A 23387-nucleotide genomic window follows, 5' to 3' on the forward strand; every position below is an offset into this window, starting at 1 on the left:
TGATGTGCATGACACCAAGCTAGCGATTTTCTGTTAGATTTAGTGAGCAGGATAATATACAAGAATCTCTATGTTCCTTGAAGATATTTTATCAAGTTTGCCAGACACTTGAAGCTCAAATCACGCTCCATTTCCAGGATGTGTAGAATTTTGTTCTCTTCACGATTTTTTTCATTTCACTTAAAAGATCTTACCCGCCTCAGGAACTGTCACTCTTAAACTCCGATAGTTTTACGCATTTTAATAATAAATTTAAGTAGCATTCAAAATGTCTCCTGACTGTGAATTCCAACTCCGAGTTCATAGGTGAAATTTCCCTATGGAGCGATCCAGGCAAATAGATTTTTTTCTAAATTATGAATCTTATCGCTTTGTATCAGCTGGTACGTGCAAAATTCCCGGTGCTATAAATTCCGAAACGATTTTATCCGACTGTGATGGGAACATTTTTCCAGATGCACCCCGTGAAAATTGCCAGTTAAATGTATTGCTTAAAGCAGTAGTTTCATGTTCGAATTGTTTTCCAAAGTGAAATAAATCCTGGTTAGATTTAGAGAGTTGATTTGGAGCTTTTTGTCAGTGGAAGAAATTTAAAAGCTCAGGAGTATAGGTGATATTATCAGATTTTATTTTTCAAAAACAGCTTTCTTTTCCGCTTTTTCTTTAATTTTTCTCAATTTTTTCAACAAAATTATAAACATCCTCAGCTAAAACATCGGGTAGCTCGAATGCCGCGAAATGTCCTCCATCAGAATAATAGTTCGCTTGAATTAATTTTGGAAACTTCATTTGAAGAAGAGATTTTGGTTGAACTGCCAGCTCATTCTTGAATAAAGCGCATGCAGTTGGGACCTTGGAAGGAAGGCTGTAACATAACTTGCTTATTGCACACGTCCTTGAAACAACATAACTCATACTTGTTTAATTCTGACGTAAAACCCTCTTTATTGAAGTGTTCCGCATAAATCCTTTGAGAAGTTGTAATAGACCTTGAAACCCAATATATCATCACGTTGTCCAATAGCTGGTCCAAGGTGAAACGTCTGGTTAAGCCACCGTCTTCCAGGTTTCTCCATTCAGGATTAGTCCAAGTGGTAAATTTCTCCAAGATATAGGCCGCGAGTCCTGCAGGACTATCACGTAAACCGGCCCCTAATTTTCAAAATTCCAGTCAGTATTACCTAAAGGTGAATAAGTTTACCAATGGTGTCTGGCTTGGTGGCTTGAATGTGCATATATCCACTTTCCAATAACAAAAATTGTCCAATTTTCTCCCCTAAGGGAGTAAAGTAGGGGATTTCCGCTTTCTCCGCGATTAAAGATGGAAATGTTGTACCTGAAATTAATTGAAATTTACTTTAATTCCCATTACGTGTCGTCATCATACCCAAAAGCCATAATTTAAGGTGACATGAAGTCATCTCACATATGCACATGTTGGAGTGGGCTCCCAGGAGACTTTCTGGATAGAGTACTGACATGTACGAGAGAATGACAGCCCCCCAGTCTCCTCCCTATCAAATGAGGTTTGTAAGATTTAGTGTAAGATCATAATACAAAACTTTATAGCGTTGCTTTTAATGAAATTAGTGTGTGAGGAGGAATCAGAGGAAATTTTGGAAATTGCGGGTTCTTGTCCCTAGAAAAAAATATTTTCCATATTTGAGAAACCAGAAATTATCACCATGCCGTTCACTCAAGTTACTGAATTAATCTGAACTAAAATTAAACTAACCTCAACTAACCCTACCTAAATCGTCTATAAATAAAAAATGAATGAGTAATTTCGTAATTATTTGGTTTAATAAAGAACCTTATCGTACCTGCACATAGAACTTTTTGAACCCAATCCTATGCATCAAGTTCTTCATGATTTGCGCCACGCGTGATGGGGATAATCCCGGTTTCGTGGTAGCTTCAGAAAAACCATATCCAGGCAAGCTTGGTGCTATAACTTCGAAAACTACACTCCTATCTGGATAAACAAAAAGAAGGAATGAGTTTTGTGAATTCTTTTTACAGGAAATACACCTTTTTGAGGCTCAGTAAGCAGCGGAATTATCTCGTAAAATTCTCTTACAGAACCGGGCCAGCCATGGAGCAAAAGCAAGGGAACAACCTTCAACTTTGCTTGTTTGTTAACTGTAGGCTTTACGTGGATGTAATGGATTTTTAAGCCTTGGACGCTTACGGTGTATTGGGGATATTTGTTCAGGAACTGCTGCCTGTCTGTCCTGAAACGGTACAATTAATTTCGAAAAGTGAGGCCAAAGTAAAAAAAAACTACCAGTTGTAGCTGGTCTTCCAATAATTAATGATGGATCCCAGAAGTTGCGAGTTCATTCCATAATTTTGCTGCACACCTTCCAATGCGGGCTGCAAAGGTAATGTTCTGGCAAGCCGGAGGTTCAAATCGTCAATAACCTAAAAATTATCATTTAAATCACTCACGAGCTAGATAAAATTCAGCGACACAAACCTTATCGGGGATGTCGATTTTGAAGGGTCTAATTGTAGTATCCTCCTTTGATGGATCTCCTTTGCCCCACCAGGTATCTGGATATACCGGCACCTCTTGAACCGTGAATTTATTGAATAACACATATCCTGCAGCTAGGAATAATAGTCCGACAAGGCCTTGCAAGATTAAGCCCATATTTTTACACTAAAATGTCCCTACACAACAATTTTACCGGCGAAATATTGCTTCTACTAAGCTTCTAAGGAATATGTGATACTCAGTTCGAGAATCTGCGTGAACAGTATTCAATTAAAAGTTGTTTACAGTACTAAATAATTACGATCGTGTCATGACTTCAACTGTATATTCGAGATACTCAAGTGAAAAATAACTTGCCAGTTATTAATATTGATAAAGCTTCAAGGAAAACATTTATATCTCTATACAGGGTGTTTCTAATTTCTGGTGCCAAATTGATATGGAAGGTAGATTATATCATTTTATGCCAGAAATTCTATATAAATGTGTGTCCAAAAATGCTTAATAAAAAAGATACAGGACGTTTTATGATAGTGTGGAAAAAACATATTTCTATTATTTTCTTCCATAAGGCTTTTGTGATTTTATTGAAAGTTGCTACACAAGATGTGGCCGACGGGTGCAACAACTATTGATGAGTACATTATTTTTAGTTGCTATGGTAACCAAATAACAGGAGTGGCCTAAAAATTTTTTCGATAAATTTTTTTTGTGCGTGGACAAAATGCATATTTGGTCAGTTTTTCTTAGAGTTTGGTTAAAAATACACAAAAAAAAAGGTACTCTGGTTTAAAACTGATAACATACTCTGTTTTCGAGAAAAATGATTAAGTATGAGACACTGCAAATTGCTCATTTTATTTATTATTTTCTATTGGCAAAGTCAGTCTTTTAGATCCATGTCATGTTGCTCGTTTCTAAAAATGTTGTATTTTTTTTTAATAGCAATGGCTGAAAGATACACTTTCCAAGAACTTACCGACATGCGTTTAATTTTTGGTAAATGTGATAGTAATTCAATGGCATCAAGAAGATGTTATCAAGAGATGTATCCTAATAGGAGAATTCCTTCAAGAAAACTGTTTGTTTCAATTGACCATCGCCTTAGAGAGATAGGGAGTTTGAGAAACATTAATGAAAATGCTGGCAGACCGCGTACAAAAACTGTTGAAAGTGAAGAGCAGATATTAAGGCATTTTGAACAAGATAATACGTTAAGTACTAGAAGAATAGGTGCTATGCAAAATATACCGCATTTCATAGTGTGGAGAGTAGCTAAAGAGCAAGCCTTATATCCGTGCCACGTATTAGTAGTACAAGAACTGCTGTCAACGGATTTTGAAAAAAGTACAACGTTCTGCAATTGGGTTCTCCATAAAATAGAACCTGAATCAGATTTTGCGAAAAATATACTATTTACAGATGAGGCTTCATTAACAAAGGATGGAGTTTTCAACTCAAGAAATAATCATAAGTGGAGTGAAGAAATCCCAGAGAAACCGTAGTTCCTCAATCTCAAAATAAATTAAAAATAAATTTCTGGGTGGGCATTTTGGGTACTAAAATTTTGGGCCCTGTTGAATTACCTCAAAATTTAAATGGTGGTCATTATTTAAACTTCTTGACGCACCAACTTCCAGAAGTATTGGAACATAACGATTTGCAAACACGACGAAAAATGTGGCTTATGCATGATGGTACTCCTGCCCACTACTCCAGAAATGTCAGGAGACATTGAAATAATACTTTTCCTACTAAGTGGATTGGTCGTGGACATGATGATCTTCAAAAATGGCCACCAAGAAGTCCCTATCTAAATCCTTTAGATTTTTTTCTATGGGGTAATATAAAGGAAAAGGTGTCTAGTGGGCCAATCCCGAATGAAAACTTTTTAAGGCAAAGAATTGAGGATGTATTTGCGGATATAAAACAAAACGAGAGAAATATAGAGAAAGTACAATTTAACTTCCTCAAAAGAGTCAGAGCTTGTATTCGTAGTGGTGGAAGACATTTCGAACAATTTGTAAATTTATACTTGTTAAGTATGTTTTGTTGTTATTAGTTTCTTTATTTATAATTATCTAAATCTAAACCACTGACTTTGCCAACAGAAAAGAATAAATAAAATGAGCAGTTTGCAGTGTCTCATACTTAATCATTTTTCTCGAAAACAGAGTACGTTATCGGTTTTAAACCAGAGTACCTTTTTTTATGTATTTTTAAACAAACTCTAAGAAAAACTGACCAAATATGCATTTTGTCCACGCACAAAAAAAATTTATCGAAAAAATTTCTAGGCCACTCCTGTTATTTGGTTACCATAGCAACTAAAAATAATGTACTCATCAATAGTTGTTGCACCCGTCGGCCACATCTTGTGTAGCAACTTTCAATAAAATCACAAAAGCTTTTTGGAAGAAAATAATAGAAATATGTTTTTTCCACACTATCATAAAACGTCCTGTATCTTTTTTATTAAGCATTTTTGTGCATTTATATAGAATTTCTGGCATAAAATGATATAATCTACCTTCCATATCAATTTGGCACCAGAATTTAGAAACACCCTGTATAGAGATATAAATGGATTTTACGATTTTTTTACTCAATGCAGAGATGATTCTAATTTTTATTTTTACTTTAATAGATATGATTCTATTTGGTTAGAAAAGAAATTTCAAAAAGGTTTTTTCGAATCTCCGAAGTTTGGAAAAAAGCGTTAAAAATATCCAATGAATATCGTTGACCTCTTGGGGATGTCAAGATAAACCAAATTCTTAAAGAAGGGTAAAACAAGAACTCATAAATAATAATAGAAATAAATTTAAAAAATTTAAATATTATAATAAAAAAATAAAAAGTCAATAGAAAAATTTAACCTTTTGTAAATAGGTTTAATAGAAAAAAGTACCAAAAATCTTGAAAAACTAAACAGTGATTGAAAACTATTTGGAATATTTCTATTTCACACCCTCCTACGTGAATTAAAAAATCATTCACTACTACCACCAACTTTTAACAACAGTTTTGGATCAAAGAAAGCGAGAAACCAAGTGGGAGGTAGAAAATGGGAGAATCATCAGACTTTCCCAGATGTCGAAGTCAATTGAAGATCTAAACGTAAAATGTACTTTGATGCTAATCCTGTCCTTTGCGAATGAATACTGATAGCAGTGGTAAAATAAGTAAAATAAATGAAACATTCGGAAAAGAATAGAGCCAAGAAGAGAGGAAGTTCAGGAAAGTTAAGGAAAAATAATGTTAAGGAAAGTTATTGACCCGAAAATTACCTAAAAGAAAAAAGTAGAGCCCACATGCTAGATCCAAATTAACTGTGATTTCCTTTGGATACTCCAGGTTTCTTCAGTTGTAAATAATTGAAGCTCATAATTAATTCATGGGGTCAAAGCATAAATTATCCTAAATAAATTCCATTTGACTGGTCCGCAGTGCTTTCCAAGAAGATAAAACACTTTACGGTACATAATGCATTCTACCATGAGTAAATGATTTGCCATGTATAAGAAAAAGAAATTTAATAGAAATCAATACTAAAATTTATTAATCAATTATTTTTTCTATAAAATCATAAACACCCTTAGCGAGAAACTCAGGCAGCTCGAACGCAGGAAAATATCTAACGTCTCCATAATAATTTGCCTGAAGTAAATTTTTGTGCTACGTCTGCAGAAGCGATTTTGAATAAGCCCACATATCATTTTTTAACACTGCACAAGCTGTAGTAAGTGAGTATGGAATTCTGATGGAAAATATATTTTATTCTCAACAATCAGTTTTTCTAACGCCAGTCACTGATCGATTCCCAATCCCAAGGTAGCTTTGTTTATAGTTTTAGAATATATCCTTTGCACGTTGTGATAAATCTAGTGATCCAGTAGATCATCACATTATCCAGAAGACCATCGACGGTATAGTGCTTAGTCAAGCCTTTATCGTCCAAAGCTTTCCAATCAGGATTTGTCCAGGTGGTGAGTTTTTCTAGAATGTAGGCAAGTCACACTAGACTGGGACGTGGGTCAGTGCCTAAATCGGTCAATTGAAATGCAAAGTTATGAGAAATGAAGTGAGGTCTCAGAGATTGTGCCAGGCTTTATAACTTAGATATGCATATATCCAGTTTCCAATAGAAACTTATAAACGACCCTTTCTTTTGCAGGTATAAATAAGGGAAGTTTCCCTTTAGCTCCCAATAAGAAGGGAAAAGTAGCTCCTACAATTAAAGACAAATATTATCCCAAACCAAATTATGGCACGTTTCTGTCTAACAACGTCAATTTTAGTTGGCAGGATAACATGAAACACAAGCATATATTTGCATGGACTCCTAATAGGACTTCTGGATACAAAACTGACATTTGAGTTCCGATTGTAGACCCACAGCCCCCTCCCTGTATGTAACACTTCTTATACACTAATCTGATCATCAAGTTCTTCATTATATGTACTTGACGAGCAACAAACATTCCAGGCTTATTGGTTGCTTCAGAGTCTATAAGTTGGCAAGCTAGCTGCTATGGTTTCGAAAAGAAAATTTCTGCTTTAAGAAAATGAAAACGGTATTTCTCCTGGATTGTTTTGAAGTAAAAACCTTTCTGAGGTTGAGTTAAAAGGAGTATTATCCCGTAGTACTCTCAAATCGATCCAAGCCACCCATGAAGTAGCAGCAAGGGCAGTACTTTGAGCGTAAATGGAGAGTTTAATTTGGGTTTGACATGTATGTAGTGGATTTTCAAGTCCTGTGCACTGACAGTGTATTAAGGGAATTTGTGCAGGAATTGCTACCTTCAGTCCCGAAATTTTACAGTGAAACTTCACAGCTAAAGCTTAATGGAAAATTGTATCAAGGTTTACCGACCGGTTATAATCTCTCTTGCAACAGACAATGACTCTTTAGAGAACTCTCAAATTTATGTCATAATTTTGTTGCACCCCTTCTCAAGACGGCAACAGGGGTGCAGGATTGTCCAAGTAATATTTTAATTCTTGAAACACCACTAATGGATACTTTACTACGCGATGATTAGAAGAAATATACCCTCGGAAATAAACTATCCACTTGGCCCCACCATGTTTTAGGGAATGTGGGAATTTGAGTCAACCTAATGTAAATCAGATAAGATGTTGCTAAGAGAAAAAAGCTAAATAGTCCTTGTCGGAGACCCATGGTATAAAGTTGAGGGTCAAACTACCGGCAAAACATATCAACCTTAATTATGTAACATTACAAATTACTTATCTATTACATGGAATTCCTCATGGAAGGTAAAGACCGTACTTAGTAATTCAGTCACCGCACCACTAGAGAAGATCTCGTTTTTTGTTGGCTGATAATATTGGAAGTCATTTGATTTGCTTTTTTTCGTTATTTTTCTCTTCATTTTTTATTATTTATCTTATATTATTTTAAAGAAAATTTGGTTTCGAGTATAAAGCTTAGTCCTAAACTTTTTTAATGGCATTTCGAATTGAATTAAAACCTCAAAATCGGCTCAAAGAACAAAAAAAAATGGCCCTTCGGGTAGCTTTCACTCAATGTTTTTTTTTGCCAGAAACATTATTGATACTACCAAGAACGTCCTAAATGATCCTGAATTATTTACTAAGTACGTCCCTGTTAGCACGTATTAGTCAATGTTAAGCAAAGTATAGAAATAAACCGGCCTCCTGCCGAAGGTTGCTACTACTGAGTTTTATCTGAAATGCATGATAGCGTTTCCATCGTTGATTCCACTATAGCGCGCATTTATATCATACGAATAAACATGGGAATATGTGATTGTTAGCTTGAAATGTCCGAGTTAGAAAACATGTAATTGAATAGAGATAAACAGCTTCGTAAACATTAGAAGCAAACTGCATGCTTAAAATGCCTTCAGGCTGTATCTGATTAGAAGCCCCTATTTACAAGCATCGTTCAGAATATGTCTGTTAGTCTGATAACATTTATTACACATTTCAGTCTTCATGTCACGTACCGAACAAAATCATTAATACAGGAAAACACGCGAAATGCAAAAATGTAGCGTCAACCAACCTGAAACAATTCAAGAGAAAAGGGCTATTTTGTTACCCTTCTCATTTAAAAATTAATTTTTTTGGGGTTGGGGATGGGGGTGGGGGGGTGGGGGAATTAACGAGGAAAAACACCTTAAACTGTCGTTAAATCATGCGTCAGGCGTAAAATTTGATGTTGATTTGTAGATAGAATTTCAACCGGAGATGAAAAAAGTTATGGAAAGAAACAGAACTGACGTGCTGTCTTGCCACATTTTTATTCGAAGAATACAACAAAATATGAAGCGTAATTAAGCAGCTAAACCAGAGACGTTGCTTTCTTTATTGCTTTTTCATAAACTTTGTTTTTATTTCTAGATGAATTTTTTCAACTCGATTTCTAAAATAGCTGCTGGAACTAATGTAGTAAAATAGCAGTTTTTTTTGCGCATTTTGCCATTTAAAAATTTAATCACATTTGCGGAGAAAGTGAGAAGGGGGATTAGTACAAACAAACGCATGCGCTCTTTATGTTTCCCCCAAAGTTTTAACATAAACGTTGGTCCTGGCGATATTTGGGCCTGCGCGGCCAAGGGGAGATTTCAACGTGATTTCGATTTACTTTACAGAGAAATTAACGAGAGAAACGAGGCTGAACTGACGTAAACCAGGGACCGATTCATAATTTTTTGCATAAACGTTTCATTATTTCAACATCAAACTTTTCAACTGTTTCCTAGAGAAGCTGAGGGGGGAACAGGCTTCGTCTTACTTAACAAAAGAGCAATATTTCGTGGCATATTTAATTAAAAAATTATTCACATTTCTATAGAAAGCGGTGAAAAAACACTAAAACCACGCATTCGACATTTCTCCCAAAGTTTTAACATCAACTTTCGCCCTGGGTTTGCAAGCGAAATTACGACGCAATTTAAATTAAATTTATAGAAAAATTAAGGAGAAAAACCAACTTCAATTAACTCACATCGCTGAATGAGAACATTAATTCAACTAATGTTAATAAACTTTTGAAGTGCAACTTTCGCAATATCAAACGTAATTTCATTAGTTGCGACAGAGTTCCTCATTCTAAAATGGCCCTCAAGTAGTAAAAGAACGGGAAACAATATGAGAATAGCGACATCAGCATGCCGGAATGGAAAAAGACTTTAAGTTTCCTCCATCATGGAATAAATCTTTGCAACGTTCTGATCAGATATCCTGCTACTAATAAAAAAATATATGATATATAAATATAAAAATATATATTTATATTATAATTTATAAATATATAGTGTAGAAAATATTTTCAAAATATAATAAAATTTACAATTTATTACAAAAACTTTAACTACAATCTTAACCGTTTCTACAAAACATCAACTTGTTCTACAAAGTCATACACATCCTCAGCTAACACATCAGGTACTTCGAATGCTGCAAAGTGTCCCCCATCAGTGTAATAACGCGCTTTCACTAAGTTCAGAAACTGCTTCTTCAGAAGCGAGCTTGGTTGTGCCATCAGATCATTTTTGAACACTGCACAACCAGTAGGGACCGTGGACGGAATTCTATACAAAAACATCTGTATGTAACTTAACACTATAAAATATCGAACAATACTGACTCCGTTATTCCAGATCCCATCACAGCCTTGTTAAATGTCTCGGCATAAAGTCTTTGGGAAGTGGTGATGGACCTGGTTACCCAGTAGATCATGACATTGTCCAGAATAGCTTCGTAGGTGAATCGCTTAGTCAGGCCTCCATCCTCTAAGTCCTTCCACGCGGGGTTAGTCCAAGAAGTAAATTTCTCACAGATGTAGGCTGCAAGGCCTACAGGACTATCTCGCAGTGCCGCTCCTGAGGATATTCAGTGACGTTCCTATGATTGTAATTAAAAAAAACGAAGGTCTCACCGACTGTGTCTGGTTTTGTGGCTTGAATATGCAAATATCCTGTTTCCAACAAGGTTGAAAATACCACTTTGTCTACAACGGGAGTGAAGAAAGATAGTTCTTCTTTATTCGCTATCAAAGAGGGAAACGTCGATCCTGAATAGGTGGACGCGTTAAAAATCTGAATGCGCACGTTTAGAATCTGATACCTAATAATAATAATTTAAGGTGACATGACTGCATCACGCAAAAACAGCTATTAGAGTGCGCTCCCAGTAGAACTTCTGGATACAAAATCGACATATACAACACAACCACAGAACCCCAATCGCCTCCCTAATTAAATCAAAATTTTACCAAGAATCAGCTTTCAAAATCTGCATATCTTACTTGGGTATAAAACTTCTTAAAACCAATTCTGAGCATCAAATTCTTCATGATTTGAGAAATACGCATTACAGATAATCCAGGCTTACTTGTAGCCTCAGAGAATCCGTAGCCTGGCAGATGTGGGACTATAACCTCGAAGACGATATTTCTCCCTAAAAATCTATAATTTGCGGGGGGAGTGGAAAGAGTTAAATGATGAAACCTTTTTGAGGTTCTGTTAATAAGGGAATTATGTCGTAGAACTCCCTTACAGAACCAGGCCACCCATGGAGTAGCAGCAATGGCAGCACCTTCACTTTAGATTGCGGGCTTAATTTGGGCTTCACGTGGATGTAGTGGATTTTCAGGCCTTGGACACTTACAGTGTACTGAGGAAACTTATTGAGGAATTTCTGCCTTTCAGTCCTGGAATTTCCTCTTAAAAAGTTTTACAGGTTGTACATATGCCAACTTACCAATTGTAATCCTTTTTCCAGTAGTCAATAACGGATTGTAGTAGCTTTGAGTTAATTCCATAGTTTTGGTGAGCACCCTCCAGAGATGGTTGAAGGGGGATGGCATTGTCTAAGCGATATTTCAAATCATCCAGAATCTAATAAGCATCTTAAATTACGTAAACTGAGAGAATGCTTAATATTATCAGATACCTCCTTGGACACATCGATTTTGAATGGTTTAATCGCGGTATCCTCCTTTAAAGGATCTCCTCTTCCCCACCAAGTGTCTGGGAATCGTGGAACTTCCGGGATATTATTAAATTTATCGTAAATCGCATATCCAATTGTTAAAACCAGAAGCCCTATCAATCCTTGTAAAAATGATCCCATCTTTAGGTTCTACTAAGTTCACAATCACCGGCAAACTACGATATCATACACCAGCAGGCATGTACATTGCCTCTGGTCAATTTATCATCAAATTAACAACTCTGATACTTTTTAATGGGTATATGAGCTGTATACAGAAATTTGAACTGCGAAGCAGTTGACGTGCATGTGTACGCATATTTTAAGTACGGCCCTGAATCGATGAATTGCTATTTTATTCACCATACCTACAGATAGCTGAGCTGTTTTGAACGCATGTTTTAGATCTAAATATAGATTATAGTATATAATAGAGAGGTGCAGGAATATTTAATGAATAGGCTAAATTCGGTAGGCATTAATTATGGTTATGTATATAAATAAGTAGTTTTGGGATGGTTTTTAAATTGCGAATAGTGCCTGAGAGTTTCTTTTAAAGGTTTGCCTTTTTTGAACGTATCTGTTTCTGAGACGTAGCGATGTCATAGTTCAAATCCGACGTAGCGATGTCATAGTTCAAATCCGACGTTTCGATTTTCAGCAACCATCATCAACTTTGCTTTTTCTTATGGGGGTCACTTCGAATTTTTGCATTTTTGAATTGACCTTTTTTGTGATTACGAACATGTGTTTCAACTCATGTGTCTTGTATTATGGAGAAAATATTAAATATCATGATTTTGCAAACGGTGCCGTAGAAATAACGAACTAGGAAGCAACTAAATAAAGACATTTATAAGAGGTGCTTGAAAGCTCCACTATCCACTTACCACAACAGCTCTATGCGGATGCAGATTTATAAATGAGCTCTTCCACAGGTCGCCATAAATAAAAATCTAACGGAGACAAATCTACCGAACGTGCCGGCCTTCATATTTCTTCATTGTATCAAATGGCTTTAATCTTTAGAAAATGCGCCAAATTCGGCTAATTTTTATGACAAAATTTAAAACAATTATGAGCTGTTGTGTATGGAGTATGGACATTTTGATGGACGGTAACTTCGAACCCACTGGTTGCAAAACCAGGATTTGTAACATGTTTAACAAAGTGCAGCACTGAACCTCAATACGTAAAAATTTTCGTAATTAGAAAAATAGGCTGACTATAATAATATGAACATTCAAGATGGTGCCCATAAGAAAAAACAAAATTTCTGATGATTGCCGAAAATCATGCCATTCGATTTCAAATATGACGTCGCTTTGTTATAGAAGGGGAAGTTGCAACAGTGACGTGTTGACCATATCAAATTTTCTGACTAAATAACCTGAAGAAAAACCAAAGACCTTCCTGGAAAATCTGCTACGAATGCGGTCAAGTAACTAAGAATTTTATGGCCGTTGTATGAGCAGTTTTGAAGATACATGTTTAAACATACATTGTGTAGTTTCAAACCTGCATTTTAGTCAAACTCACAGCACCTCGGATACCTCATATTGAGTTTCTGTTCATCTTGAGTATTTTGGTTCTGTGAAGCGAGAAGTACTTTAAGAATATATTATACATTTTCCATTGGGAAATCAATATTAATACCAACTTGAAGTATCAGATTTAAAAACATTAAGCAAATCTTATCAACAATTTCACCTACTTCATATGGAGGATAAAAAAAACACACAGTTTATTTCCATTGAATTTTACAAGAACCTCTAGATGGATGTGGTACCGATTCTTAGTTTTTTAATTTCTTTGTCTGTGAGTACCATTAGAAGATTTAGAGCCATTCTCGGAAGTTCACCTAACCAAGAACCATTTTTCCCATATCTAGCAAGCACAATTACTGGTCAATCTACCCAATGGACCAATACAAGGCCATCAATTGAATACCTTCACGAACAAGTCCTATCAAGCTTTCCAAGCCATACCTTTTGCTGCACCACCAACCGGAAAACTACGTTTACAGGTACAAGAAAATATCATTTAAACCTTCCTCAACTATATCACCTTCATTTCTAAGGCTACAGTGGCTCCCAATAGTTGGACAGAGGTTATAAATGCAACTAAAGACAGCCATATATGCTACCAGCTCGAGCTTGATTCTCCAGAGGAAAGCGAAGATTGTCTTTATGTGAATGTGTTCACCCCTGTCCTCGATCGAGTAAGAAATACATGCGTTTGTAATACTCATTATCTTGTATAAACTGGAAATCAAAGGAAGGAAATCACTCTAAATTACCAGTAATTTTCTGGATCTATGGAGGAGAACTGAAAAATGGAGCAGCCAGATTCCAAAATTACAGACCTGAGTACTGGATGGATGAGGACGTTATCCTGGTCACACACAATTACAGATTAGGAATCTTTGGGTTTCTCTCCACTGGGGATGAAATTATTCCTGGTGATTATTTGATTCAATACCATTGTACATGCTAAATCTTAACTTGCAGGAAATGCTGGATTGAAAGACCAGAATTTGGCTCTTCAGTAGACATATGAGAATATACATTTATTCGGAGGAGATAAATAAAAAATCACAGTGCATGGTCAGAGTGCTGGAGCTGTGTCTTCTAGTTCCCATCTCTTGATGAAGCAGTCAACAGGTAAAAGAGCTTTGTAGAATTATTCCAGTAACTCTAATATGCAATTCAGGCTTATTCAGATCGGTAATAGCTGAAAGCGGCACTCCAATGAACATGTATTCCTTCATAGAGGATCCCAAAGAATACACAATGCAACTGGTCCAAGCCATTGACTTCAATATAGCTTCAAATGCTTGGAGTAAAGAAATCAGAGACTTTTTGCTGAGCCTAGACGGGAAAACTATAGACAGCTATTCCAAGGCTCCAAAGATTGTTAGAATTTCCACATTTATTAACAGTAGGCTAATTTAGCTTTGTTCCAGGTTCAACCTGCAGTGGTAATCGAGCCAGAAAGTCCTTCTGCCGTGATCACTAGGGAGATGTACGAAATGTTTGACTCTGGAGATTTTTCTCGAGTTCCAGTGCTCATGGGGATTTGTTCAGAAGAAGCTTTATTCATAGCATCTTGTAAGGAGCTGTCATAATTTTTCAATTATACGGGGGCTTTATTTAGCTGAAAGTTACCTGAAGGAACTTGGAAGTACGTACGATGCTGATCCTTCCTTGCTGGTACCCGGCATTTTCCACTATAATAAGGAGTTCGACAAGAATGAAATTGGAGAGGCGATTAAAGAGATTTACCTAAATAATAGTGAAGTTTGGGTGGAGCATTCAGGGAGAGTTGTACGGGTATAGACCCTCTAGTCTTTTAGTGTTATTTTATATTTTGGTTCAGCACTTTAGTGACCAAAAATTCAGCAGGGCAATTATCAAGCAGGGAAAACTTCTTTCTCAATACGTTCCTGTTTACTTTTATCAGTTTTCCTATGATGGCGCTGAGGGAGGATGGGACGTTGTTGTTGAAGGTATTGTATTTTTTTTATAGTATTTTATTAAATTTTCTTTTATGTTAAAACAACATTACTACACTTTTAAATGCAGAAAAAATAGATCATTCAGAAGAGCTCTATTACGTGTTCCTAAGTAAAAAACTGAACGAAATCGGTCCTCCTGATGCGCTTACCCACAACAGACTGATCCAGTTGTGGTCCAATTTTGTCAAATATGGGTGAGTCTTTGGAGCAATAACATCCAGCATTTATCCGTATTTATTTTTGTTAAAGAAATCCCACCCCTGAGGCTGACGAACTGCTCCAAAACCTAACATGGCCAATGGAAGAGCTTACTGACTACAAATACCTCAACATCAACGTTTCATTGAGCATCGTGGTGGACCCGAAGAAGGACTTCTCGAAATGGGAAAACATTTTCGAGACCTATGGGAAAAGACCTTTTGCTACTTATTAACGTTTCACAGAATCACATATGAACTTTCAATAAGCTTTATTATGTACTCACGTATTATTTAATTTTGGGCCGTAGTGAACCAAAATAAATTAACCTCATGTTAAAGCCGTCCCGATATAATCGAAACTGCCACTTACACCAACCACAGCAGCAATTGAATTTATAATGGATTATATCCATTTCTACAAAACTTTCTTTCGAAATTTTCTTTGTTATTTTAGGAAGGTTTTAACGTACAGCGAATTTTCCACCTCCTTCAAACATTATCTGGAAAATAACGAGTGGATTTATGAAGAATGACGGGCCGGAAAAGTTTTAATTGCTTTCATTCATCGTTCGAATAATGTCTTTTACACTACTCGTGCTGAATAAATTACCATCGCGGGATAAATTGCGCAATGAAATGTAACGGGAAAATAAAGCAAATGTGGCCTCAACAAAAGGGAAGATACTGAGGTGCATTGTGCTTGATGGAGGCCACTTCCTAGTCACTCAAAATTGCAATTTTTAAGTTCGAGCTTGGAAGCTTTAAGTCGTAAGATTTAACCCTAATCTGAGACTTTCAAATGAGGAAGGAGGGTAATAAAGGAGCAGTCCTTGGATTCTCCTTAGAACAATGGCGGTGCTAATTATACAGGGTGCCCGTTTCTGGAGCTCAGCGATGGGGGATCTTGGCGATCATAATGGACAGGAGATCGACAAAGGACAGTGCTAATGCTCTCACATCTTAGAATTTACCCGAACATCATTTCCCGGTTGTGAAACTGGGGCTGCAATTGCCGGATTTTTTTGACATTTTATATCATAAAGGAAGAAGGATTTCGTAGAAAATTAAAGTTTTAATAAGAAAATTGATTTCACCATTCTTTTTGCAAACATGACTGCGTTTTTCAAACTCGATGATACCAACCGTGTTGTTTATCTACGAGATAAAATTATACTCTATTCGCCTTGACTATAATTGAGTTGGTTAAAATGATACTTCTGCCCACACGTGCACCTACATCTCATCCTCCAGCTACCATAATGAACAAGTTGCTTTGACACTCACGAGGGACGATCGTTGATTCTAAAAACCAAAGATATGCTAATGTTGGATTTCAGCTGGATTTACGCAGGTAAATATACTCGCTTTCATATACAACGCACCACCCAGTATTAACAATAATTAAGTTTTATAATATTTGTAAAATAATGCTTCATAACATAGTATCAAATTATTATAGTTTCAGTAAAAAAAATAACATTTATTAATTAAAAAGTTAATAATGAGTGACATCACTTCGTACAGCAATGCAAGCATGTACTCTTCGCAGCATATTTTGCCACAAATGATCAATATTCTCGTGAAATATTTCATGCCAATGCTACTTCAAGGTAGTGTCGTAAGTCATCTAAATGGTTTGGAGGCCTTGATAAAATTCGAAGATGGTGGCTCATTATGTCTCAAACATGTTCGATAGGTGCTAGATCCGGTAACCATGCAGGCCAAGGAAGCATCCCCAATTGTGCTTGTTCTAGGTACCTTCGAGTAATATTATTATTATTATTATTATCGGGTAGTGAATTTCATGTGAAACTAAGTATATTTGATTTGTTGGCGTCAATCAAGATTGAACCTATCTGTTCTACAATTTTTACTACTTTAATAAACTTTGTTACACAAATATCAAGACGAATCTCCCTTTTCTATCTGGCATATTTCTTATAGATTTTGAGGGTTTTTCGTTGGTTCGGATTTATTGCAACTTTATCGCTAGTTTTATCCTTTTTATGTGTCAATAATTACAGTTTTTCCCTCCTCAGTACGTTTCCTAATCAGAGTTCAAGCATGTAAACTAGATCCCTGTCGAGGTCCTGAAATGGGTCTTGCAAGTGCTTAGGTTCTTCCTCATTTTCCTGAACATGCCAAAAGGCTCATCTTTAGAACAAGCCTCTGGACGTATTCTAACTCCTTTTAGCCTTTCTCCGCTTCATTTTATTTGGTTTTAGACATACTTGATTTAAAACCCAGATTATTTCCCTTTTGAGGATCTTTAAATTCTTTAAGTTGTGAAACAATTATTTTATAAATAAACTGCAAATCACAATTGTTGTGGATTATTGAACAAATAAGTTTATTATTATACAAATTTACCTCCAGTCTCTACGTTCAGAGAGCAATACTGTCAGGTCTCGTCATATATTGGGTCGCATCGTCCGGGTCTGGGGAAATTCCCATCTGACTTCTAAAGCTAAAGAAGAAGAGGATTAGAGAATATTGCCACATTTTTCGCTTGTTGCTTATTAAATAAATTTTAATTTAACAAACAATAAACAGGGAACTAAAACTGTTATCTGACTGAATTAACAATCAATACCTTGATTTGGGAGATAATAGCGTTTACAAGCAATTACGAAATTGTGTATTTGTTTTATTCATAAAAGTTTCTATTTTTTACAAAATGAATGACTACACTGTTGAACATTTGAAAATATTCGATTCGATTTGAGTTCTTGAAAATTTTAACGTTATAATTTGGGGTATTACGGCACACCAATTTTTTCAATGAAATGTCCGTAAAAGGGATTAAAAACTTATAGATATCGCGCAATAAATTATTATTAAATTATTTATATCACTTTATTACAGTTATTGATTTATTTTTAATAGCTCATCAGTTAATGAATCTCTCCAAAAATATATTATTGTCAATTGATTAGAGACACCTGAGACAATAAGAATGGCCCTAATTCGCTTCTCAGTCATACTATTGCTATGTAGTATCGAGATTGAAAGCTCTAATAATTTGTTTGATTTGACCAGAAGACTCAGACTTTTAGATCCACCAACTGATAGTGAAGTCAGCACAAAAATCGTCAGCGATCAGTATTTCAAGCAGAGAATTGATCATTTTAACCCTACAGACACAAGAGTGTACAATCAGGTAAGTTCGTTTAGGTATTTACAGCCCACGGAACACTGCTCAAGTTTTATACAGTTTTACCAATATCCTATTGAATTATGCAAGATTACCGCAGAATACAGATAAAGTTCAACCCCTGGGAAATAATACCTACTGCACGTTCGCTTACATACATTTTCTGTGTGTCTTATGTATATTTCTGATGATGGTTTAATAGTTAAAATAAAAATAAAAGGAAATAAGTAAATATATAAAAAAAAGTAATAAAACTTGCACGAGACTGGAAAGGAAAATTAATATTCGATTTCTTGCAAATTGCAGAAAATTTTCAGGAAATGATTAATTGATTTTCTTACAATTTTCAATTAAACGTGAAATAATTAGTAATATCCGATGCAATTATTTAGAATTGAATTTGTAACTTGCCGAAGCACTGAGTTTGCATGTAATAACATACTTTGAACAGCATGTTGCTAAAAACATCACATGGTGTTGTGGAAATTTTCATTGCGGTATTTAAAAATAAGTATTCGAACAGGTAGTTGAAGACCTTTCAACTTTTTAAAATATTGAGCTTAATTTAGGTTAATCGGGTTAATTCTGGTTATTCAGACAGGTTTAGCATGGTTATTAATATTTTTCATTGATTTTATATATATATATATATATATATATATATATATATATATATATATATATATATATATATATATATATATATATATATATATATATATATATATATATATATATATTCCGCTGTTTTTAAGTCGGATTTGCGAGTCATAAATTCAGAAATACCCAGAATTTTAATGAGATCTGCATATGAAATATAATGGAAGATTAATAAGAATTTAGATTAACGCACGTTTGAAACCGATATCTAGAGGAATTAAAAATTAAGACAATCATTTGCGTTGGTAATTTCAGTCGATAAAGTGAAATCTAAGATAATACGCAAAATATTGGATTCGTGGTTTATGGATAATGAACCAAGATTATGATAATCATATCGGAAAAATCAAAAGATACCTTCATAAATAGATTAAAGTTCTTTTGAAATTAATTAAAAAATAACGTTATCCATTTATAGTGTCAAAAAGTGATTAATATACATTAAAATTCAAATTGTGTCGATGGATTTCTAAATTATATCAATTTATTCACAAATTGTAAATATAGCTAAAAACGCCCTTCTTTTAACTTAAAACATCCTCAGCACCCGATGAGATGAAGTCTAACGCAAAGTATGGCCCCCACGGTTATAAATTACGGCCCTAATTCTATCGTCGATACTCAAAATGATATTGTTGATTTCCACTTGTGACATCCTTCTCCATTCTTCTGCTAGTAGCTCCCGAAATCGAAAGATACCGTTAATGTTCGCCATATCTGAGGAAACTCTTTTTTAGAGCATGTCCCAGACATGCTCGATTGGATCTGGCGATTGTAGTGGCCACGACAATGCGACGATTCCTTCATTGGTCAACCAATCTGTCACAATATCGGCGACATGTGGACGATCATTATCATACATGAAGCGAAAGTTCTGACCAACAGTGCCAGCACATGGTCGAACTGTAGAGTCAAGAATGGTATCAATGGTGCTGCCGAACTGTTAGGGATCGATTTGGAAAAGCGAGGTCGATCTCATCGACAAAAAATCTCGTTTTTGTGTAAAATTCCGAGAGACCTGCCCCGTACGCACACCCCTGAAATTTTGGATGAATATGTCATCAAAAATATTGTTATTAACTGTTGAAAATTTTAATAAAATTGACTTCGGTGTTTTTTTTCTTTGATAATAAAACATCGATTTATTTCAAATGTGAACACCCTGTATTTTATAAATGAATCGATTTCATAGTTTTATCCATTTGATTCTTTACCTTTTTTGATTCTTATTAGATCTTCTCTTGTAGTTCTTGATTGGGTTGATAGATTAGTAATTTATGTTATTTTAATCTGCAGGATGTCCTTACAACTTCCTTTCAAACATTTTCCTCTTCCTTTCTTTCCTCCACCCTTAGATGATATTGCTAGCCAGATCTATATTTTTTAACTCGATTTCTATTTTCTTTACTCTATTTTACGGAAGTGCGGATGTTTGACTTAACATTTGGGAGCAAAAATTGGTTAGTCTTTGATCCATTTATCCCATGCGGAGTCTTATAGGTTGTCTCATATTTAATCGTACAGAGTTACACCATAGGCTCCCCATGCGCACAAAAAGTACAGGTTTCTGCGCCGAAATGAATTCAAGAAGTGACTAATTTCCGCATATTTGTAAATGAAATCCTTTGAAAGCGGCTCTATGTTATAAAAACCTTGCTTCTGGCATAAAAGAGATTCGACAGATATTTCATTTTATTTTATTCCATTTAAGCTTTTAGAGCAGTTTTCGTGGAAATCAAAGTCGAATCGAAGGGGCACTGAACAAATCCGCATGAATTGATGCTAAAAGTGTTGCAGCTGCTAATTATTAGTCCAAAATTTCTTACCAGCTAAAGTTTATCATGGGATTTCATAGCTCAAACAGCGTTTCCAAATTATGCTTTCTCGGTCAATCTTCTTAGGAAATGCGGTAAAATCTCGTTATCAGTCTAAATCACATAAATATTCATAAATTAATAAGTACAAACTTTCCAAATTCAACCGCTGATGGTGATAGAGGAATAAACAAACAAATAAATTCATAAACATTTACTAACTTTCCTGTACTCTCCTCTTGAATAATATCACACAAAACACCGAATAACAACCCAATAAAATATTCACCTTGGCCACGCTTTATCTGTGAAAATTCACATGATTTTTAGCACCTTATAAAGTGTATACACCATACAATTAAATCACACCCAGTACTTAATGCCTAAATCACGCATAGAACGTGTTTCTAGAGATATTATGTTAATGAGGATTACTACAATGAAGACTCCAATCACGTGTTTCTTATGCTAGGAGGTGAATGGGAGGCAAATACAATTTGGCTCAATTCTGGAGCATGGATTGATAGTGCCAAAAAATATGGAGCAATCTTATTTTATCTGGAGCATCGATTTTATGGGCAAAGTCAACCTTTTGAGTAAAAATTTAATGTTACCTATTATGGTCAGCAACATTATGAACCCTTTACAGGGACTTGAGCACCGAAAATCTTCAGTACCTCAGTGCACACCAGGCCTTAGCAGATGCAGCCAACTTTATAAAGGGCATGAACGACAAATATAACATGTCCACTTCAGAAGCAAAATGGATCGTGTATGGTGGATCTTATGCAGGAACTTTGGCCTCATGGATTAGGCATAAGTACCCTCATCTGGTTACCGGATCTGTGGATTCTAGTGGGCCTCTGGAGGCCGTTCTTGACTTTCGTGGTGAGTGATTAGAGTTTTCCTCCTAGTCACCATGTTTAAAGGTGTCAAAATTTGACAGAATACTTGCAAGTAGTACAAGAAGGTTTGGGAACTCACAGCGAGAGCTGTGTGACCAATGTCACGGCTGCTTTCAATAAACTTGATGAATTACTGGAGGGCTGCTTAGAGGATCCGGAAATATATACGGAGCTCAAAAGCATGTTTCAGGTAGTTTTCAGTATTTGACGAATGCTTTAATGATCTTTCGGAACATCTTTCTCACCGATGCTTCATGGCATACTCTGTAAAAATTTTACGTAATTTCAGCTTTGCGACTCAATAGAGCTCGATGAAAGCAGTGAAAAAGATCTTTCATCTCTATTCGAATTAATGGTTGATAATAACTTTGCGTATGCAGTTCAATATAACGGAAGATCAGAAATTTCCATTGATAATGTTTGTACCATTATGACTAATGACACAGCTGGTACGAACTCGCGCGCTCACATGGCGCTTCTTGTGTATTAAGGAGGATGTTGCTTTTAGACACAAGCCCACTGCAGAAATTAGGCGAAGTAAACAGTCTGGTACTGAAGAGTTCTGGGTCCGATTGCTTGTCTTTTGATTATGAGAAATTTGTTCTTTCTCACCAAAATACCACTCTTCCCAGCAGCTCAATGAGTAAGAAAGCTTTTGATCTAAAATTATCCAAATATTATTACTGGCCACTTGTAGGTCGCCAGTGGTTATACCAAACTTGCACTGAATTCGGTTTCTTTCAAACCTCCTCCCAAACACACCCAATTTTCAGTTCCCGCTTTGATGTAACGTTCTTCACCGATCTCTGTCTTGATGTGTTTGGTGCTCAATTTACTGCATCCTTCACATCGGCAGGTAAATTTGACTCTTACTGATAAAGCTCTTGTTGCTTCATATGAGATTGTACAGCTATCCATGCCACAAATGTTCGATATGGAGGCGTTAAGGCTCCTATCACCAATGTGGTGCATTTCCATAGCCGAATCGATCCATGGCATGCGCTTGGAAAACTGAAAACAACGGATGATGCAAGGGACTGGGTCATAATTGTCGATGGTGATGGTTATGAAAGATTAATGATCAGTTGACTGTGTAATTAATTTGGTTTTAGATGCTTCTCACTGTGCCAGCATGTACAGTATTTCGGATACTGACTCCGTAGATCTTGCTAATGCAAAGAAAGAAATTGATCGTTTAGTTGGGGTGTGGCTAAAAGTGATACCGGACGATTCTACAGGAAGTGCTTCCTCGACTGCAGCAAGTTTTTACATGTTCTTTATATTCACAATTGTTCGTTTCATTGAGTGATCTTAGTCAGAAATAAACGTTCTTGTTGAATCATATAAACTAGTTTTCTCAGGAACACTTTACGAATCCTTGGAAACTCGAAACTTCCCTCTCGCATGCAAATTACTTGACCAATGAAGAATTGCTTGTTGTCAGACAGTTAATTTTGCTCACAACTGCAATTTTGTGATCCTGTTGAGATCAGTGAAGAAATCGAGAAAAACTTGGCAAATCTCCTTCAACTTTTAATCAAAGACACCCTTGGTCATGTAGTCCAATTCATTGGAAGGGCCGATATGGCCATAAATACCAACTGTGATATTCTCACCAATGAAATTGATAGTAATTAATTAGTTAAGGC

General features: G+C 35.7%; 3 protein-coding genes, 1 long non-coding RNA gene and 2 pseudogenes across 4 annotated transcripts; 2 read left to right on the plus strand and 4 right to left on the minus strand.

Moving 5' to 3' along the window:
- Nucleotides 1-605: 605 nt before the first annotated feature.
- On the minus strand, nt 606-2850 carry LOC136340587 (juvenile hormone epoxide hydrolase 1-like). Its single transcript, XM_066284785.1, is given in 8 exon segments — nt 606-865; nt 918-1152; nt 1202-1336; nt 1388-1514; nt 1824-1984; nt 1987-2234; nt 2288-2424; nt 2480-2850. Coding segments are annotated over 8 exon segments (1422 nt in total). The 5' UTR covers nt 2657-2850; the 3' UTR covers nt 606-663.
- A 2797-nt stretch (nt 2851-5647) lies between these two features.
- On the minus strand, nt 5648-7020 carry LOC136340773 (juvenile hormone epoxide hydrolase 1-like; annotated as a pseudogene).
- A 2743-nt stretch (nt 7021-9763) lies between these two features.
- LOC136340545 (juvenile hormone epoxide hydrolase 1-like) lies at nt 9764-11716 on the minus strand. Its single transcript, XM_066284715.1, has 8 exons — nt 11450-11716; nt 11258-11394; nt 11005-11207; nt 10803-10954; nt 10622-10748; nt 10434-10568; nt 10143-10377; nt 9764-10086 (listed from the first exon to the last, which is right to left on the minus strand). The coding sequence occupies exons 1-8, from the start codon at nt 11627-11629 to the stop codon at nt 9885-9887; spliced, it is 1371 nt and encodes a 456-aa protein (XP_066140812.1). The 5' UTR covers nt 11630-11716; the 3' UTR covers nt 9764-9884.
- A 1533-nt stretch (nt 11717-13249) lies between these two features.
- LOC136340546 (carboxylic ester hydrolase-like) lies at nt 13250-15601 on the plus strand (annotated as a pseudogene).
- Nucleotides 15602-15747: 146 nt separating this feature from the next.
- On the minus strand, nt 15748-18242 carry LOC136340628 (uncharacterized). The gene is made up of 3 exons (XR_010732337.1): nt 17799-18242; nt 17576-17672; nt 15748-17515 (listed from the first exon to the last, which is right to left on the minus strand). It is a non-coding gene; the product is annotated as an uncharacterized lncRNA (long non-coding RNA).
- Nucleotides 18108-23077, plus strand: LOC136340627 (putative serine protease K12H4.7). The gene is made up of 9 exons (XM_066284850.1): nt 18108-18365; nt 21245-21429; nt 21483-21721; nt 21780-21928; nt 22028-22187; nt 22247-22381; nt 22436-22594; nt 22649-22795; nt 22851-23077. Exons 1-9 carry the CDS (start codon nt 18162-18164, stop codon nt 23045-23047), a joined length of 1575 nt encoding a protein of 524 aa, XP_066140947.1. The 5' UTR covers nt 18108-18161; the 3' UTR covers nt 23048-23077.
- The last annotated feature ends 310 nt before the right edge of the window (nt 23078-23387 follow it).

This window comes from Euwallacea fornicatus, chromosome 8, assembly GCF_040115645.1.
Source record: "Euwallacea fornicatus isolate EFF26 chromosome 8, ASM4011564v1, whole genome shotgun sequence".
Lineage (NCBI taxonomy): Eukaryota > Metazoa > Arthropoda > Insecta > Coleoptera > Curculionidae > Euwallacea > Euwallacea fornicatus.

Coding starts and splice junctions, on each gene's coding strand:
- LOC136340545 (XM_066284715.1), bottom strand. CDS start 11,629: ATGGGATCATTTTTACAAGGATTGATAGGGCTTCTGGTTTTAACAATT. Junction 11,395..11,449: donor AAATCGATGTGTCCAAGGAG/GTATCTGATAAT, acceptor GATGCTTATTAG/ATTCTGGATGATTTGAAATA. Junction 10,087..10,142: donor ATGGGATCTGGAATAACGGA/GTCAGTATTGTT, acceptor GTTTTTGTATAG/AATTCCGTCCACGGTCCCTA.
- LOC136340627 (XM_066284850.1), top strand. CDS start 18,162: ATGGCCCTAATTCGCTTCTCAGTCATACTATTGCTATGTAGTATCGAG. Junction 21,929..22,027: donor AGCTCAAAAGCATGTTTCAG/GTAGTTTTCAGT, acceptor ACGTAATTTCAG/CTTTGCGACTCAATAGAGCT. Junction 22,595..22,648: donor TGCATCCTTCACATCGGCAG/GTAAATTTGACT, acceptor GAGATTGTACAG/CTATCCATGCCACAAATGTT.